At 38.4% G+C, this 21,220-nt stretch overlaps 1 protein-coding gene across 1 annotated transcript in view; it reads right to left on the bottom strand.

The window, feature by feature from the left end:
* The window catches only part of B3GLCT (beta 3-glucosyltransferase), a 45,505-nt gene extending 24,879 nt beyond the window's left edge, over positions 1–20,626 (bottom strand). The window contains exons 1-4 of the mRNA XM_053936549.1: positions 20,483–20,626; positions 12,533–12,594; positions 10,287–10,326; positions 7,222–7,331 (exon numbers count right to left, since the gene is read on the bottom strand). Of these exons, the coding sequence (XP_053792524.1) occupies positions 7,222–7,331; positions 10,287–10,326; positions 12,533–12,594; positions 20,483–20,570 (300 nt within the window). The 5' untranslated portion in view covers positions 20,571–20,626. The remainder of the gene's footprint in view (positions 1–7,221; positions 7,332–10,286; positions 10,327–12,532; positions 12,595–20,482) is intronic.
* Positions 20,627–21,220: the final 594 nt, after the last annotated feature.

The raw sequence follows: 21,220 nt of genomic DNA, 5'->3' as shown, positions 1-21,220 counted from the left end.
TGTTTGCTTTGATTTACTACAAAATAGTTCACTGAATTTCCTCTAAGCATAACCAAACCTTGCCCTAAGTGTATTCTTTTGTGAGAACACACTTTATTAGAACACAACTCACACTAGATCTTGCTCAGCACTATTAATTACATGTCCTGTGTGACATGATTTTGCAAGTATAACATAAAAACAGAAACAGAACTGCAGTGAAAGGCAAAACATGACAGTAATGTGTTCATTATATTACTGAGTCACCTGAGCAAAGCAAAAAGCCATCATGTAGTACACTAGAGAAAAACAAAGTACTGTACAGGAATTTGCTCCTAATTAGTCCAGTTTGCTTGTACCTGTGTCTTGCATATATTATCTCTGTGCTTTGTGAGCTCATTAAACTGCCTCATGAAGCCCAGGGCCGAGGGGCAGGAGTGGGGACCTTGACCCCTGAGCACTGCTGCTGAACTGCAGAGCTCCAGACTCAGAAATGTTTTCCTATCTCCACATACCCTACAAGCACTTAACATTTTCCCTATTCTCCTATCTTTTCAGTAATCAACCCTAAGACACATTCAGAGCTAGCCTACTTTCTCAACCTTCCCTTGGGAGGTTAAATAAGCTAAGCTCTTACAGTCATCTGTTATGATTACTTTGACAAAGTAGAGCTGTGGAATACATCCTGAAGTCTCCTTTCAGCTTTATTTTGAAAAACATGCCAATTCTGTAGACATCCTGAAGGATTTCTAAAAGAAAGTAACACCAATAGAAATAATAAAAAAGTAATAGCAAATCTCCTACCTCTAAGCCCACTGGGTCAGACAATTTACTGGGAATTGCCAGCTGCAAACATTATACCAAACACCACATCTCCATATTCTAACAATTTCCTTCAATATTGAAAATTACAATACACATTTCAATTATTTTTCACATTTTAAAGACACAAATACCAATTTTATCAGAGCCCCACTTTCAAGAATCCAAGAGTAAATATTATTTCAATAATCCCATTCAAATAAAACTCATGGATGATTTAAAGTACTATTTTACATTACCACTGCAAAAGAACTTAGCTTCTGTTTAACACATCTGTTATTTAGGAGCTTCTCCAAAGTTGTCCAGTCCTTTTAATTTCTTGCTCTATTTCTTCCTTTAGGCTTCATTCATAGAATCCTAAAACAGTTTTGAGTTGGAAGGAACATTTTAAAGCTCTAGTCCAGGCCCCTCCAGTGAGCAGGGACACCTTCAGCTACATCAGGTTGCTCAGAAACACGACCAAAATTATCTCAAATGTTTCCAGGGATGGGTATCAAGCTCTCTGGCAAACTGTCAGTTTGTCACCAACATCACTGTAAAAAATTTCTTCCTTATGCTGAGTCTCAATCTACTCTCCTTTAGTTTAAAAACTTCACCCTTTCCTCATCATTAGAGGCCCTCTAATAAGTATGCTCCCCTCTTTCTTTATAAGATCCCATTAAGTACTGAAAAACCACAATAAGGTGTAAAAGACTCCCACAACAACAAAACCCATGTTTCTAATAAGGCATGATTTTCAATAATCTTTGCTCCTCAGGAAGCCCAAAGTAATAAAGCATAATGTACTATTTTCCATAGAGAAAATTTTTCATAGAGAGAATTTCTACTTCTGTTCTACTCTCAGATGCCTGGTTATCATTTTAAAAAAGAACTGAGTTTTCATAACATATCACATTTAATTTCAGGGAGTTCAGTGAAAGGCCATAGCATTTCCCTGCTTTCACAAATCAAGAGCAAGTACTGTGTGCAAATTAACAAATCAGACCTTATTTTGTAGCAAGAAAAATGAAAAGATGTGGAAAAAATCTGGAAAAGTTTTGAGTGCTTATTATAAATGCTACCACAGATGTGTATAAGACAGTAGCCTAGAATAACAACAACATATTGCAGTAAAGTGACATTTGTTTGCTTTTCACTTGAGTGAATAAAAAGCAGTGAGGAATACTTTCTCCAAGCTCACAGTTTACAAGAATTCTAAATAAAAACAATCATACAGAAGACAGAGGAAGTACACAGTACATAGCTATTATTCATGAAAGCTAATATTAAAGATGAACCACTATAATTATGTTGCCTGGTCTGAGTAAGGTCTTTGTTTAGAATGTGTTTAAGATAGGACTTAAGTATTGCAATGCATAATATTAATGTGTAAAATGAGTTTTTATTTAAAAGCAAAATCTTTGTCAATCCAAACTAGTGCATAAAAACACTTCAGGTTGGATATTGGGACAGATTTCTTCACTGAAAGAGTGATTAAGCACTGGAACAAGCTTCCCAGGGCAGTGGTGGAGTCACCATCCCTGCAAGCGTTCAAAAAACTGAGCAGATGTGGCACTTCCTGATATGGTTTAGTGGGAGTGGTGGTAGTCAAAGACTTGATGATTTGGAGATGTTTTTAAACTTTGATGATTCTACAATTCAAGCAAGAAATTAAGTCATTTATGGGGTTCAGATGCTTCTTTAACTATCAGCAAGATTAGCAGTATAAGTAGATTTATATTCATGGAAAGCCTGAAGCAGCTTTCACTGACAGCAAGATTGAGACCCTTATCTCCCAAGCTCAATCAGTGTGATACGTGGGGGAGCAGGTCCCTTCCCCACAACAGGCTCTGGCCAAGTAAATCTAATGTACCTATTTTAACTAGGGAAGAAGAGAAGGAACAGGAGAGCAGAAAAAAGCTTCCACAAGGCAAAAAATTTGGTGACTGTATTTCAAGTACCAGTATAGATGCTCAGGAGAATTTACAAAAACAAAACAACTGTCACCAGGTAATGATTTTAATCTGATGATTTAGTAATTCTAGTCTCATGTATACTTGAGCATTCTATTCAAAGATGATTGAACAATTTTAATATAGCCAAGAGCAGTGGAAGAGAAAGCTTTATAGCAATCTCTTATTCTTTACTAAGAAAAGAAATACCTTAGTAAAACAGGTTTGTTCAACAATAATACCTTAGTAATACAGAAATACCTTAGTAAAACAGGTTTGTTCAAATCCTATTAAGTATGCAGAGATTGCTGCTGAAGATGCTGAGAGAGACACAGTCTAAAGCACTTTAAACTTCTGAATTCCTTGTTTATATTTTGCCCTGACACGGCAAGACATCTCTGTGAGGTGACAGGTCCTATTTTCTGCATTTAAAAATCAAAGGAAGTTACCACATATTTGATTGGTAAAAGCAGGAATATAAAAATGGCATATGATGTGCAAGGCAGGGCTGAGGGCAGACCACTCATCACTACTAAAACATTTAAAAGATCTCATTAGCGCAGAATTATCCGACTGCTACAAATTCCTTCAAATCTGCTGAGCATCCATTAGAGGAAAATGATCCTGTTCACCTTCCAGCACAAGGTGTAGGTAATTTTTACAGTTTCAACAGTTAATGAGCAAGGCTGATAACAAAGCCTAGCAATTGTCAAAAGGATGCCAGAACCTTTGCAGAATGAGAAGCAAGGGCATATTAGGAAGTCAAAGATCAGACAATTAAAACAAAAAGCTAGGAGAACAGCTGGAGGAAAGCAAAGATAAAAAAAAGTCACTCAAATGTGTAAAGCCCTGCAAGCTGACCTTGAAGAGATTTAAGACAACTCCAAAACATTTTCCAAACTAAGCAGTATCTTTTGTACACATTCCCTAGAACAATTTCAAAAGGTTTTATTTTGAATGCACCTCACCTTTCCACAGAACAGAGTTTAGGAGCATTTCACAACTTGAGCCCCCAAATATTGAAGCCCCAGAAGGAGCAATTGCACTTTAAAATGCAAATCCTAAAAGGAATAAAGGATTATGAAGACAAACAAAGAAAAATGACCAAGAGCATACTGATACTAGGCAATGTACACAAGCAGAATAAGTAACACAACAAAACAAACAGGTGCTAATATGGATAAAAAAGTAGAAAGTAGAACTTCATAGACTGACCACTTAAATGCACACTCTTATTAGGGTTTTATACTGCAAGCTCTCCCCACATAATATAAGTGCAGTTTTATGGACAGATTTGGAAAATAAATGTAAAGTTGTGGATGATGTTGCAAACACAGGAATGAATAAACCCTTGGTAGAAAAAATAACCAAAGCTGTTGCTAGGAAAGAAATAAAGGGCAGACTATTATTTTACACAAAAACCAAAGGGAATCAATCTAGTAATACTGAGAAATTTTGAAGTTAAAACATACCTGTCTTAATCAAAAAAATAGGGTCGATCTTGATATGGTAGAAAACCTTGCCATAAAGACAAACTATTGTAGACAGAAAGATGGAGGGTCAGGTCAGAATGTAGCCCAATATTTTACTTAAATATAATCTGTTAAGTCTTGTTAAAACTGCAGGATCCAAAAATTAATTGCCTGATCAGTCTGAGCTGGAAAGTGGCTTCCATGAAATGGGAAGCCATTACAGGCAGGAGAGAAGCAAACAGGGTTTTCATACTAGAATCCTGAATTTGAGCAAGTAACTAAAAATTGAAGCAAGAGGTATATTACAGATTGCATTGAATTTATGGCATTAATTTTGAAAAGTCTCAAGTAAATTATGTCTATTTTATCTAAATATACAAATCAGTTTAAAAATAACTCTGTTGCCTTGAAAAAGAAGTTCTTCCATTGAATCTTATAACCACATTATTAATAGGACCCCATTTGATCTTTAGACTATTCAGGAAAAATTATAGTTTTTTCAATTGGCCGAGGGCATTCAATGCAAGAACCCTCAAGGACCCAAAGCAAAAAAATCTCCTTCTCTACTAGACCGGTTTTCATAGGGAAATATACAGACTTTTGTCTTCTAAATGGCATCACAATCACAGGCAATTAAAAAGCACTGACTGGTAATTTTTGAAAAACTTTCTTCATTTTACCCATTTTCTCTATTGAAAGTAATAGCCAAAAAGTAATCCTGATTTTGATTTATTTAGACATAAAGGGCATAGTCCCAAATATTACCATTTTAAACTCCCAACAGCTTCCTTATTCTTATTTGGTGCTTCTTATGAAGGTCTAATTTACAGAGGTTAAATGTTCAGGAATTAATTCAGAAAATTAAAAAGATTGGTAGAAACTCTAATGAATTTTTGCCATTGCTAAATTCTAACAGAAGAGTTTTGGCTAATATTCAATAAAACGCTATGGAAAATGTTTTTAAGCAAGAACAAAATACTGACATCTACTGGTGACCGGAATTACATATTGGTTTCACATTAAAAATTTGTTTTAAGTACACCGTGAAAGAAAATAAATGGACAAATCACTTGTAAAGATTAATGCCAGTGACTTAATCCATTTTGCAGTGAGACATATATGCTAGTTTAATGAAGTAACAAAAGCTAGCAGTTGGATTCCATTTCTCATTTTAAACTAGCAGAAAATAATTAATGAAACCTTATGGACTAAACATCTATTGCTTGGGCCTGTTACAACAGAGGAGTGAACCTGATGATTCAGTCTTTTGTTTTCATACAGCAGTTGTCTTTGAAAACACAAGGATTTAACTTTTTTTTGCCTGAAACTAATAATTTCATATAGATTCTCTGCAGAGAAAAATGCCAACTTCAAATATTGTTATGCAGGATTGCAGAGATGATCTGCCCCATGTCCATATTCAGCATTACTGGGGTCTGGCTCACAGTGGCATTGTGAATTGACCAAAACAATCAAGATGTACCAAGAACCTGCTGATTATGCTCATTTATTTTTTTCCTATACATTGATGGCTTTCCCCTTTTCCTAAATTTCAGATATGAGATTATTGGTGGGATTTCCATCACTGCTTCTCTTAAAACACCATGACTGTTGTTCAAGAGGTAACTATTAATACTGGAAAAGCATCACCATTTCAGCATTTCCATAAAGGCAGCTTCTTAAATAGGCAATAAAGGTCTTTAGAAGCCAGGTCAATTTCAGGTACAACTCTGATTACAAAATTATTTCACTCTTTCCCACAAAACATGCTGATATTCCAGCCTCACTGAAACCACTTGGAATTCTACTTACTGAACTTTTCATGACTCATATTCTGCAACATGAATTACAGAACTCAACTAAAATCCTTGGGTTTAACAACTGACACCATAATCCTCTCTGCACACATTGTATCTGAACACTTGTCTCAATTCCAAAGAGGACTCTGGAAGAGCAGAACAAAGGCTATTCACGTGACTGATTTCATTAAGGGATTAAAAATTGTATTTAGAATGGATTTAATTACAATAGGTTTGACAAGCTTGGATAAATGAAGCCTAAAACATCGAGCAATCTGATTTAGGCACTACAAGACTAATGTACATAAGACAATTTACATCAGATTTTTCTTCTTTTACAACAAAGAACATGGAAATGAAAAATAGGTCAAATAACCTCACAGCAAGCTATTTCATATCAGGGGATGTATGCCACTCAAATTTTTCTTGATTTTATAAAACACAAGGAAAATAATTGTTTATGCACACTGAACTTTCAGTGTAGGTTTCTTAAAAAACTCCTCTCTAGGCTTACACATTACAAATCAAATTTCCCTTTAGAATGTAAAGTACAACATGCAGCTCTCAGGTCAGTGAGACCCACCAGCAGGTCAAGGGGAGAGTGCTCAGTCTGCAGAGGGGTGGCAGAGGAACAAGGAACAGTTAGGGCAGGTTCTCCATCACAGAGGGACAGGGGCAAGAGAGGTGTGGAGGACTGCTGCTGCAGGAAGGGGGGAATCCTGCCTTAGGAATTTAATGTCCACACACATTTCCGTTCTACTGCCACCAAGTCACAATTGTGCAATGGAATTCTGACAAATCTACATTACAGCACATTCACTGGCTCCATTAAAATAATAATCCAAAATTATTCTAGCTAGTAATTAAATTGTTATGTTTTTCACTTCATAAAGAATGCATCTTTTTTTTCTTTGTAAACACACTACAGTCATATTGAAAAACTGCCCTCTTCCAATCTCTTATCACTTTTGCATCAAATGCCATACAAACAATAACAGCCATTAATAATAAAGGTTAATAGTTGAAATTAAAAGTAGTGATAAATCACAGTGTACAATCAGCAAATAACCACTGAAATAGTTTTCTTATAAGCACACAAAAAAATAATTGAAAAGAAATAGAATGGATTTGAAAAAAGGCACAACAAACCCCAATATTTTTAGTAAAATGTGGCAACAGCATAAATAACAAGGTGCACTTAGTGTTATCTCAACATACCTTTCCAAGATCTACAGCCTGTTCCAAAATATCTCTTTTTAGATCTTCTGCTCTCTTGGAATGAAAAGAATTACTTTGACTCTGGATGACAAATACAATTCCTTTTAATTCTGCAAACAAGAAATACGAACATTTAAAGATAAAGTATTTTCTGATTTGCTCCAAAGCTAGTGAGAACCCAGGTGTATATAGGAATCTATTACACAGTAAATTGTTCCTGTAATTATACAAACATTTCATGGACTAGTAAAGGGCATTATTTAACACACACACAAAAATACCAACACACAAAAATCCAAACCAGCCCTTTTCCAGATTCATTTAAAAAGAGCATGGCACAACTGGAAGATGTGCAGCAGTTAACAGCAGCCACATTCATGAGGTTGCTTTTTCTCCAATACACCAGCACTCCTTGTCACCAGAGTTAAAAGGTGTTCACCACAGACCAGCATCTCCCCTCACCAGGAAATGCAAGAACATGAAAGAGAACAGCTGCTTCCCAAACAGAGTTTAAAACCCTACACAGAAACAAACAACAGGTTGAGACACACACACACAAGAACATTGAGTTGATAGTCTTCTCTAATATGACAGCACCAATATCTCACAAGTGTCTTCACAGTGTTTAAAGGCATCATAAATAAAAACTTTAAACAGGAGAGAAGACCGAGAGAAATTTAAAAGGAAATAATGAAGTAGCTTTGCAAACATTTATGGATTATAAAAGTGACTATTGTAAAACACAACTAGATGATGAAGCAGGTCGCCAAATTATCTTGATGATAGGAGACAGAATAATCCTTCAATACTGGAAAATCTTAGAAAACCAGGAAGATATGATCTCATTCAGAAGCAGAGCACAGCAGATAAGAGAGGATGAGACAATAAAAGGAAGAGGACAGATGCCTTTTCCAGAACTCTTAGCAAATTTGATCTATACTGTTTAGCCCACTCAAGACCATTAACTAAGTATCAATGAATGATGAGGACTGTTTGGCCACAAAAGGCTGAACTTTACAGAAACTATGTAGAAAGTGCACCAGGAAACTCAGAACATAACTTGAGACAGCGCCACAAGGAAAGAAACTAATGCCCAGGAGACCTGTACAGTATACTGAAAATTGTGGAGAAGGAACAAAGTTCACACCAGAAAAAAAAAAAAAAAAAAGGAAGAAGTCCAAAGAAGGAAAAGTAATCATACGGAAAAAAGAGTAAAACTGAGCCCATGAAGAAGGATCACCAGGAAAACATTGTGAAAAGAGCATTAACCACAAGTATCTGCACTAAGGCTATGAGAAGATTGCTATGTCCAACACCTGAGGATCGATTACATTGCTTTGGTGCTCTGAACAGTTATTTGTTAATTTAGACCTATGACAGCTCAAAGCTGCAGTTAGATGCTTTTCTACTTTTCCCTCAGTATTATTTTCCCTCAATTTATTAGCTTATTCATCAAGACATCATCAAATTCTGTGAGGTTCCTGGTGATATATTACGGAGATGGAATAAGCATTGGTTCAGGTATCAGTATTCATTTCACATTTTTCTCCACACAGTGTAGGAATCAACAGTGTTCATGCTCTGAACTACCAAACAAACTGCTTAAAAATCCCATGCATAATAAAAACTTCTGAATAGCAACTAATTGCTACCTAGCAAGATCTTTGCCAGATTTCCAGTGCAAAAATTAAAATCAGAGTGAAAAGTGAAACTACACTTTGTTGATGCTAATGAGAGTCAAAGGGTTAAATCTACATACATAACACCAAAAGCACCCACGGAGACAAAAAGCAAGCACTACCTTGTTTTTATTAATTGCTGTTATAGTATCTTTAACTATATTTACAGTATATTTACAGATATGGAAGCACGTGAATTGCACTTAGTTACACTTATGGTACATTTAACAACACCTGTGATATTCCACAATAGCATACTTTCTAGGAGTGAGATAACATCTACTTTCATGATTAAATCAAATGGAAATCATTTCCGTTGCTATAGGTAAAGAAGTTAATAAAAGACATCTTCAGTGTATGAAAATGTCAACAGAAAATAGTTACAATATTAAACACCTCAGTTGTTTCTCAAGCTGAGAAACATTCAATGAAGCAAGAGAAAGAACAGTCTTTTGAAAGATTAATTTCCAAAAGTGCTACTGATCTGTATATAACTGTTCAAAAGAGAAGAATGAAATATCAGAGGAACTAGGAACCATCAAGAACTACATTCTGTTTCAAACCCTTACATTTTCCTATAGAAATGGGTTAAAAGACCTAAAAAAAACCCCAAACCCTCAAAACAAAATAACTTTATTAGGAAGAGGCAAAAAACCGATTGCATCAGACCTGCAGTCCATCTAGTCAAGTATGTATTTTTAACATTAGTAATAGGAAAGACACCCCAAAAACTTCACTTTCTCCAGTGCTCCTCATACCCTCAAAGCACTGACAAATAATATATTAGGAAATGCCAGAAGACAGACATAATTAAGCTGGGTCCTTTCAGAACAAGCAGAGCCAAATCCTGAGGGTTTAGCAGAGTGAGAAGCCCAGTTACAGTGCAGAGAATGCAAGTCAGGTCTGTTAACTTTTTGTCAGAAGGACATCAGACTCATCTTCAGAGAAGGCAGAGCCTTGCAGAATTTTTATTTTTATTATTTATCACCTGTCTAGCAGCAAAAAGTTGTTTTACCACTATTTTACCTATTCATGTTTGACATGCTTCTTAAATAATTGCTTCTAAATATTACAAAGTTATTATAATTTGTTACAAGCAATTTATAATAACCTAGTTATTACAAGTACAGTTAGAGCCTAGCAGAACGGTAAAATTCAGTTTCATCTTAAATTGTTACAGGAACAGCTACTAAGTATCATAAAATTTTATTTTAAACTATAGTGCACTACAAAAAGCAATTAATCATTTTCACAGTGCAAGTGCACACGTTCACAGAAAACTTAACTACAAGAACTGCAAGTACCATCAAAGATTTAGAATCTTCTGTTTGATGAGACTACATGAAACAAGAAAAAAAGGTGTTTGTGAAACAGCACTATACTTACCTCTGCCTATTTTACTAATTGTTCTACTTTTTTCAGAGTTCTAGAAGAAAGAAAGAAAAAAAAACAAGTAAGAATATGCACAAAGCCTCAAATATTTCTACAGAAACACACTGGAAGTCAAAGCACTCACCAGATTATAAATATATATATAGGTTTTGAGTCAAAAATTAATATGAAAAACAAAGTAAAATGTTATTCATGATCAAGAATTGCAAGAGATATCCTATATGCTTGAATACTATTACACAAAAAATACAGTAAGAGTAAAAAAAAAAAGGAGAAAATACTTTTCCATAATTAAATTTATACCAGAGCTCTTTAAATTATTACTAATAATATCTTTTTTTTTTATTATGTATCTCCTGAGCACTAAGTTTTGAATATGGAGCTCTACAATAAAACACACCTGTTCAGTGTGGGGAAAAAACCCAACACACTCTATTAATTTAATCTACTATCAAGCTTCTATCAAAACACAAATCTCAAAGGAAGACTCAAATGCAATTTATATCAAGACAAATATCAAAAGTTTGTTACACATAACATGACTCCACTGGAATTTACTCAGGTATCACAAACATCAGGTATCTCTGCACTGCCTAGAAAATTGTAGGAAGGAAAACAGAGCCTTCATTTGTTGCACAGTTTACCCCAGGTGACAGCAGCCCAGTGCTTTGGATTGGCCAGATGAAAAATCAAATCATCTTTACTAATTGCAAAAGAATGTTGTAGGATTTATCTTGGTTCCAGTGTTTTAAGACTTCCAGATAGAAATGCCATACATATCCTCAGTAATAAGCTCATACATAGTTTTCCTTAAGAAAAGTTCTATTTTTAAATACTTAGCTCCCTCCCTTTTTTTAAATATCAGATGTATGTAATCCTTTTAGTTCTACTTGCATCAGGCAATCTTTCCTCTGACTTTTACACTGAAATGATAGCCATCTGTAAAACTTCAGCCATCTGTAAAAAACTGGTAGCCATCTGTAAAACCTTTTCAAAAATTACTGCAACTGCATCCATTCTTATGATCCTTTTCCTGCTGCCTGGATCAATAAAATTTAGAAGATTTCTTACAAGATTAATTTCTTTTGATATCTATACACAACACTGTCATTATATATAGCACAGTAAGTTAACATTCTAAGCTAACCTGTAACAGAGGAAAACACAGGAAGATTGATTTTCCATGCAAGCAAAAACCTATGTGTTTTGTGGTACACTGTGTGAAGAATAAGCCATATTTAAAATTACTTTTATTAAAACACAAACCAATTGTTGCCTGTTATATTCCTGTTAATGTTATTTTTTAAAAAAAGGAAAAAAAAGATATTTTGGCCTGAAAAGTTCTAGGAAGCACCTCTGACTTCATCTGAGGAAAAGTTCTGAAACACTAAAATAGTAGGAAAGCCTTCATAAATTATATCCTATATGAGAAGGGTAACAGCTGGATTGAGACAGTAATGGAATTTAACAAAGAGCAACCTATTAGTAATGACAACAGAATGACATGACCAAGTCTTCCAGACACTGAGGCAGATCAGCAGTTTGCAATAGGAATATTTTTTACTTGAAAAACTACTGTAGTTATAAAAACCAACAATTATTTAGAAATATACACTTCTGACTATACTGCTACTGTATTTGATGTCAGATCACTAGATCTAAATAGCAGCTATAGATTCTAACCATTGATTCATTCCAGTTTATTTTCTTCCCTTCAATTTCTTTTATACATACACAAATATCTGTACAAATATGTACTCATATAAAAATGGTAGTCAGAAGTCTGTGAAAGGACATGCATGCATACACACCTAACACTCAGCATGCTATTTAAATCTAGGGCTGGCTCTGACCATTAGTTCTCCTCATCTGGTTAATTTGAAATTTCATACGCAAGCTTTGCTTGAGCTGTGACTTGAGTGTTAATATGTAATAATGCTAACTTGGCAGAGAGGCAGCCATTTCCCTCTCCATGTATTGCATATGTAACAAAACCAAGAAGAAAGGAAAACCTGTGTTTGAACTAATAAAGGTTACATACTAAAAACTTTTCTCAACAGCAGTAGCACAAAGAACTTACATGACACAGAACAGAAAGACATCATATGAAATTTGGTACTACTGAAGTCAATAATTAAAATAATGAATGCCATAGATAGTGGGCTTTCTGCTCAGATCTATTCCAGTTTATTTTATAATGTCTGTAAAATGTTCCTGCTCTAGCAACTAAAATTTATTACCTGCATCACTGGTAGTTCAGTCTCATCTTCTGCACCTTCAGAAACTACACTTACAGCAAAAGCTGAAAGAAAAAACAGATTTCTTTCATATTACAGGAGCTCACTTTCACACCTGATGAAGTTCTGCAACAAAAAAAAAAAAAAAACAAACTCCTTCCCCCCATCATTTAGGTAGATTTTTCACATTAAATGATACCATATTTGTAATAATCTTTGGGAACATGAGTCTGTTCTTACAGAATTTATACATTTGCTGCCTGACAATTCCCACAACACCACTGAAAAAAAATCACTCTGATATGAAGCCAATTTTTCTTGGCTTCAAGGCAAATAAAACCCTTAAAAAAAAAAAATCTGTTCAGTTCAGTAACTCACTTGATAACAGCCTAATGTGCTACCAACGGGAGACCTGCAGTCCACTGTTTTTAGGTTAAAGTTTGGATTACCAAAGCTTCTCTTGGAACCACAGAAACTTACAGTGGCTGACAGAAATTTCTATCAAAACTGAAAATGCCTATCACAGGCTTTGAACGCCATCTTTGAACAACAGTTGAACTTGTAAATGTATGAGACCCAAATAAATGTTTACAAAAAGAACAGGGACCCCACAGAACTAATCTGCACAGAAGTATCTCAAACTATTTATAGCAATACCACCCTTTTCATACACTTCTGATTTGTATCAGAGAAAATCATAAAATAGGTTCTGGTGCTACTTTTTTTGTTGTTGATGTAGACATTCAATTTGTCTCAGCCTGCTCATTTGTAAAAGTAGTTCCATTTAACATAAGAATGCCTTGCTAAGATTCTTCTTAAGAAATCATTTTCTTAAAAGCACTAAGGAGATGCAAATGAAAGCAAATTGTTACAATTTGGAAGGAATTCAAGATTATATTTTTCATTGTCAAATTCATAGTTTTCTTAAAAAACCGGGGCAGAAAACAGATTCAAGTCTCACTACAACTGCTTGAAATTGACTTCAGAGTGAAATGTTACCTGTTATCATTCCTTTAATGCACTAGAAACCTACAATATAGGACAGCAAGACAAGACTGTCCTACGTCTAGGGTGCCCCATCACTGAACACCCACATCCTTATGCTCTCCCAGCTGGAGATCAAATTTCATCAAGTGTCCAGGAGCTGAGGTTCACAGTGACATCTCAGGTGCTGATTAACCTGCATCTTAAATCACATGGATAGATCCAGACATCCCAAAAATAATTCTAACACAGCAGACTCATGGTGGTCATAAATTAGAATCACAGAATATTCCGAGATGGAAGGGACCCACAACTCTTAAATGAGAGGTCAGTACAGGGATTGAATCCATGAGAACCAGGCTCTAAGCAACTGAGCAAACCTCAAGGTAATTTTCCTCCTTTTCTCCCAGTATAACAGTATTTACTGGTTCAGACAAGGAATAGCTTCCCCCACACAAACCAGATCCACACCTTCCTCTTGACACAATCCTAATTACAAGATCAACACATAACATGCTTATTCCAGGAAATGTATTAATTATGTAGTATTAACCTGAAGAAGTGTCACCTCAAATTCAGCTTATTCACAAGCCTAATTTTCAGCTTTTAATATGCACCTGAGGAATGATACATGAAACCTAAGATAACTGTGACTGACAAGAGATGCTGCCTCTGTCACCACAGTGCGTTCAATAACCCATGCCACACTGCTCCTATGCTTTATAAAATATTAACACACATGATCCTTGGAACAAATCAAACAATAATCAGATCACCTATTTCACACCACATCTTTGAGAGCACAGATAAAGCTCTTGAGGGAATTAATTAACCAACCTACTCATCCTGGTATTACAGAACCACAGATTTGTTGAGATTGGAAAAGATGCCTAATGGTCATTTAGTTCAACCTCCCAGAACTGGATCCTCAGGACCTTGTCTAGTTAGGTTTTGATTATTTCCTAGAACAGACTCCATAAACTCTCTGAGCAACCTCTTCCAGTGTTCATTCTTAGATTAAAAAAAAAAAAAAACAAAACCCAAACAACAAAATAAACAAAAATCAAAGAAAAAAGTAATTACGTTCAAACAATTTCCTGTATTTCAGTTTGTGTAAACAGACTCACGTCCTGTTAAGCACCAGAGTCTGGCTGTCTTACTGTACCACAGTCTGACTGTTTACTGTATCCCATCAGGTATTTACATGTTGGATCTCCTCCCTGAACCTTCTTTCCTCCAAGTTAAAAAGCCCCAGCTCCTTCAGCCTCTCCGTGTCCATCAGGGGTCCCAATCTATTAATGATGTTCATGGTCCTTTGCTGGACTCACTCCAGTATGTCCATGTCTCTCTTGTACTGGAGAGCCCAGATTTGGATGCACCACCCCACCACCCCAGCAGTCACACCACTGCTGAGCAGACAGGAGGGGTCACCTCCCTTGCCCTGCTGCAAACACTCTTCCCCCTGAAGCTCAAGGGGCTGCTGGCCATTTTTGCCACAATGGCACACTGCTGGTGCATGATCAGTTTGCTGCACACTGGGACTCTCAAATCCTTCTCTGCAAAGCTGTTTCCCAGACAATGTGACCCCTCTGTGCAATGTTGTGCCTCCTTGTCAGGAGCCAGACTCTGTATTTCCCTTCACTGAACTCAGTTTCACAAGTTTCCTGTCTGCCCACTTCTCCAGCCTGCTGAGCTCCCTCTGAATGGCAGCACAAGCAGCTGGTGCATCAACTCCCCCTGCACATTTTGTATCCTCTGCAAACTCCCTGAGGGTGCACATCCCATTGTTGTTAATGAAAGGTTAAACACTACTGGAGCCACCATGCCACTCATCAGAGCCCACAAAGTCACACAGCTTTCTATCCACATCACCATCCATAGACATGGCCCATACTTCCATCAGTTTGTTATGACATTATAGGAGACAGGATTGAACTCAAACTCCTTGCTGAAGTTGAGATTAATAACATCCACTGCTTTCCCCACATTCATATCATCACAGAAGTCCTTTGGGTTGGTTAAGCATGACTGCCCATTCATATAAACATGGTGACTTCTTCCAGTCACCCTCTTGTCTCCTTCAGATGTTTGTCTTGTCCTTCCTTGTTTGGCAGTGATACAGAGGGTTATTTGCTCCACCACCTTCCCAGGGACTGAGGTACCACTAGCCAACTTATCCTTGCCCTCCTAGAAGACCACAATGATATTCTTCTACTCTTGAGGAATCTCCGCTAGTCACCATCACCTTTCAAATATTATCAACTCTTGCATTGACATTGTCAAACTCTGCCAGTGCTTGTATGTGCCTGCCATCAGGTCCTGTGGACTTCTGTATGTCCTGTTTGTTTAAATGTCCCCTACATCAGTCCTCCTCCAGTGAGATTAACTCTTCTTTGCTCCAGACTTTCTCATGAGTTTCAGGGTGTTCTGAAGGTGAGTCTTAATAATACCGATTAAGGTAAAGAAGGTTCAAGTTCCTTGCCCTCTTTTGTGTCCTTTTAACCCTGTCCTCCATTCATAAGAAGGCCTATTATTATTTTCCCTAGACTCCCTTTTGCTGATACACCTGCAGAAGCCCTTTTTCTTACCTTCCACAAGTTGAATCTCTCACCAGATTGAACTCCAGGTGGGCCCTAGCTTTCCTAATGGCATACCTGCACTCTCAGATAGTGTCTCCATGTTACTTTTGGGGTGACTTGACTGTATTTCCATCTCTTGTGTGCTTCCTTTTTGATGTTTGAGCTTTGCCAGGAGCTCCTCTATGTGCGTGTGGGCCTCCTGCCATCTTTGCCTGCCTTCCTGCATGTGGGGATGGATCATTATTGTAGAAGAGCTTTGAAAATCAACCAGCTCTGACCCTGTCACGCAGTGCAATTTCAACACTCACATACATAATTTATTCAACAAACCAATACATGCAATGAACGCTGAAGTCTCTTGCTATATCATAATTCTTATTGCCTGTGATTACACTAAGGCAGCTTCCCATCCTTTTTCAACAATTAAACACATTTAAATGACTTGGTATCCTTTACATTAAGTATAACAGGAAGACTTTTTCCAGCTAATACATTTTAGTAAGACAAGAACTGTTCAGACTATTTTTAAACTACTGAAGAACCATTCACAAAACAGACTAACAGACCCCTGAAGACACCACCAAAAAACCTCAAGACTTCACCCAACAGTAATGAAGTTTTCCACGCACACAGACTGTATAAATTTATCTTAGCAACACTCTTCTACATGATTAGCAAATCTATTATGCACATCTAAGTTTATAAAGCAATCTTCAGAAGTCAGCTGTGGCCAAGACTCTTCTGGCTAAGCAACCTGATCTCTCAGAGTGGAAATAAATATCCTCTTCTAAGGATTTACTGGGAAAAGAGCAGCAGGAAAAGAACATGGTAAATTTATCTGGCCTACAACGTATCAACAAAGGGACCGACCACAGGGTAGGCAGAAAATACAGTACCTTGGCACAAATGGACAACTCCAAGATTAATTCATTCACATGCAATTCACTTCCAGGAGGTTTCTGAAAAGGATGTTCCCAGAAGTGGACCACTCCTGATAAAAAAAATTCTACCTCCAGATGCAGCTCATGGCCAGATCACTTGTACAACACAGGCAGAAACTATAAATTCTCTGTGTGAAGGATATGTTTTTGTTGTGTGCAAGGCATACATGCACAAAGAAGGATGACCTATGTCTAGCAGCTATCAGATGCTACTATAACAAAGGAGTAACTTTTCATTCTCATACGTCATTATTAACGCAGACAACTGCAATGGATTTCTTTTAGTATAACTCCCTAAAGCACATACCAATCTCTGGAGCTAGAGGTACCTTTGAAAAATCCAGAATTTCTCCAAGTCCTTTTGTGTTTTCTAATACAAAGTAAGCATACCTCAGTTGGACTTGCCACAGAGCACAGAGAAAATACATTGCAAGAAGAAACTTACTAGGCAGTAAAAGTTCAAGCCCTGTAGATACCACTGTAACCAAAAGACAAGGGTGATTAACTGTACAGTTTCTCGCAAACAAAGCTACCCAGAACAGAAAAAAAAAAACAGGCAAGGCACCATCTTAAACGCAATTGTAACCTTGTATTTCCCACTTCATTATCTAATGCATTGTGTACTCTGAAGGTTATTAACACACGTTGTGCATTAACATCATGTCATCTGGCACAAGCAGACAGGAGCAGACCATGTCAATCATTGATCCTCCTCTCGTTTTGCTAAATGGCCAAGAACTGAGGATAAGAAAAGGAAAGAAATCTTAAAAAGACTTTAAAGTTCTATATTATCACCAGCCTTTATGTCTTTTGAGGGTATGACTAAAATCCACTGGGAAACCTAAATAACATGTTTGGATCCATTCAAAACCTGGACATGTAATATGAGAATTCCTGTTCAATTCAATTCCTTCCATTCCTATTTTTGTCAAGTGTTCCATTATCACCATTAAAATTTTAATAAGTAAATAGACGTGCTTATAACACTAGAAAGTAAAACTCAGCAATTATTTTCATTGTTCAGCAACCAAACTGCAGGAATATGTGCAGGATAGAAAAATGGATGTAAACACTGCAGCATTAAAATACAATACACTGTATAAACATACACAATTATATAATATCACATTTTATGTGTAGAAGCAATCCTTTGGTAATACTCTTTCATGCATAAACTTCCAAACCTTTACAATTATATGTCCTTGAAGTACAAAGGACATTAAAAACTGAGGCGTTAACTCTTTGCTTTCACAGATTAATCCACCTGAGACAGAAAAGCAATACTTCTGTTATATTCCTCTTTCACAGTCTGATTCAAGGTTGACTGACCCCAGAGTTGTTCCAACCACCCCACTGAGCTGTGGGTCAGTTTCAATGAGCTACAAAAGAGTAACAACTCTGTGACTTAATGTATTTTTTGCCAAACTGTGACTGATAATAACCACCTCAAATAATGACAGCCAGTGATTATGTTGTATGCAGTAGAGAAAACATTTACATCAGAATCTCTTTATATTTCTCATAATAATTTAATTAAAGGTCTATTTTTGTTTTGGTTTGGTTTCTTCCCCCTTACAAGTTTTCAAAGAACATAAGGTTCTATGGATTGACATGATTCCAGAGAAAATCTGCACTGATGCTGTCAGGCAAAGAAATGGGATCTTCCATTATGAGACAGCCTGTGAGCACTAGAAATTAGTTTTGTGTATTTAGATGCAAGCTTTTATAATATTTCTTCATCAAAGACTCTGGTCAAGCCAGATAAGAATGTATTACAGATTCATCAACACAAAAATGGGGAGAAAGCGTGGGGAAGAGGAAGAGGAGAGGCTGATACAAGCAAATTTAGAGCTTCTGAAGCTTTTCATAAAATAAAAGCAACTACTTATATTTCTTTACACAAATGGCACATATGGGAAGAAGGCAGCTGAAATCACTACTTTGAACCACTGGAATGTCTAAATGAGTGCTGTGTACACCACTATCTTTATACAAGGCAAGCAAAGAAAAATAGTAGAAGAAAAAGCATCGTCATGATCCCTTCTGATTGCCTAGACATTACACCATACAAAATCACCTGAATACATTTTCCCATTCTGCAAGCTGCCACTCACAAGCTGGAATTTATGAAATTACCTAACTACCGACAGACAAGCTGTTTGCTTATGTGGAAGGCAGTCCAAATTATTTCTGTTTTTGAAGAACAAACTTACTATCCAGGCCATTTCAAAAGCATGAGTTATTTGGGAAAGGACAGACTCTGTAACATAAACAGGTATTAAAAAACCAAAAGAAAACCAAGATCCTGCAGGAAGCTTCTGGTGAATAAATTCCATATACGCATCATTCAAGACCTACTAAACAAGAACTCAAGTGTTTCCATTTCTGCTTTCTACCTGCATATAGGCAGGTATCTATGCATGTACAATAAATACAGATATGGGAAAAACTGAATCTGCTATTCTCTGACCGTGATTACAATCCGTTTGCAATTACAAGTGCTGTAGTACCTTACTGAAGCAAAACTACTCATCCCAGAAACAATGAAATACAGCTTTAGGAAGAGCTGTAGAATATTAGGACTCCTCCAAAAATCAAGCTGTGTCTGTGAAAGGAAAAGTGTTTAGCAGAAAAAAACCAAAATATCACAGTTTACTTTGCTGAAAACGTGATTTATTAGTAGCAGTTTTCCCCTGCATGATTTTGATGCACAAGCCATAGTGGTGGAAGAGAATCAAATCCAAAAGCTCACAACCAACTGACAAGTCTATTCTGACAGAGATGGAAATATTCAAGAATAGAAATAAAGAGAAAGAACAGATGTAAACATTTACTTCTGCCTCTTACGCCAACAGCTCCCAACTCCTGGAAGCCTGCAGCAACCCAATCGCTGACATTCTAATCTTTCATTTTCTCCCAGCTGACTAGACACACGAAAAGCAACTCTAAAACACAGTAATATATTTCTTTCCTCTCGACTGGCATTTTAGGCGGGCGGTTTTAACCTTTCCCCCCGCCCTGAGCAGAACACCCCGTCAGTGCGGCGCTGCCCAGCCACAAGCACGAGTGCTCGCGCTGGGCTCGGCTGCTCCACGAAGCTGTTCCCGATCCCAGGGCCGGCTTCCTCGGTGCGGGCTGTCCCTGCCCGCAACCCCTGGCGCCGCTCCCGGCGCTGCCCCCGCAGCCGGAGCCACGCGGGGACCCCGCGCCGCCCGGCCGCGCTCCAGAGCCCGGATCGGCGACAAACTTCGGGAACATGGGCACCTCGGCTCCCCCACCGCCTCCCCGCGCGGGGCGGGACAGGGCGGCCAGGAAGCGGCGGCGGCTCCGGCGCCACTCCGAGCTCTCCGTGCCCTCCTCCCTGTCATCACCTCCACGGAGGGGCCGAGCGTCCCGGGTCTCCTCCCTTCACCTCGCCATGGCGTCCCGGCGCGGCCCCCGCCACTCACCCCGGGCGCGGAGCGGCGGGAGAAGAAAGACGAGGTGGGCGCAGGCAGCGAAGAGGAGCCAGCGGCTGCAGCCGGGCTCCCGAGACATCTTGGCGGGGGCCGCTGAGCCGCACGGCGCGGGGAGGAGGCGAAGGGCACGGTGCGCTCGGCTGCCCGCCTCTGGCGCAGGAGCGCGGGCGAGCGGCCTCCGGCTGGTGGCGGTGCCGCGGTCGCCGCCTGCCCGCCCTCCTCCTCCTCCTCCTGCCTTCCCCTTCCCTCCTCCCGGCAGGACCGGCCGCCAGCGCCGGCAGCGGGGGGAGGCGCTCGGCGGCCGCGGCACCCTCTGGCGGCAGCAGCGGGAGAGGCAGCGCCCCGCGCTCCCGCGGCTCCCCGGGTGCTCGTCACGGGACAGGGAGTGAGTGAGCATCCTGCCCGAAATAATCCCAATAAGCACAGCTCTCTTTAGCCATTAACTCTTCTTAACCAGCCGTTGGAACGGGCTGCCAGGGAGGTGCTGGAGTCACCGACTTTGGAGGTGCTCAAGGACAGACTGCATGTGGCGCTCAGTGCCCTGTTGTGGTTTGACATGGTGGTGTTCAGTCATGGGTTGGACTCGATGATCTCAGAGGTCTTTTCCAACCTAATTGGTTCTGTTATTCCGTGAAATGTTACCCAGCACTCCAACAGGAACCTCATCCAGCAAATCAAGGGACCTAATTCATCTCTAGACCAACCCTCACAAACCCTTACCCAAGAGAG

Source organism: Vidua chalybeata, chromosome 2, assembly GCF_026979565.1.
Source record: "Vidua chalybeata isolate OUT-0048 chromosome 2, bVidCha1 merged haplotype, whole genome shotgun sequence".
Classification (NCBI taxonomy): domain Eukaryota; kingdom Metazoa; phylum Chordata; class Aves; order Passeriformes; family Viduidae; genus Vidua; species Vidua chalybeata.
The sequence above is the reverse complement of the archived record's forward strand: the minus strand, read 5'-3'. Positions and strand labels throughout refer to the sequence as shown.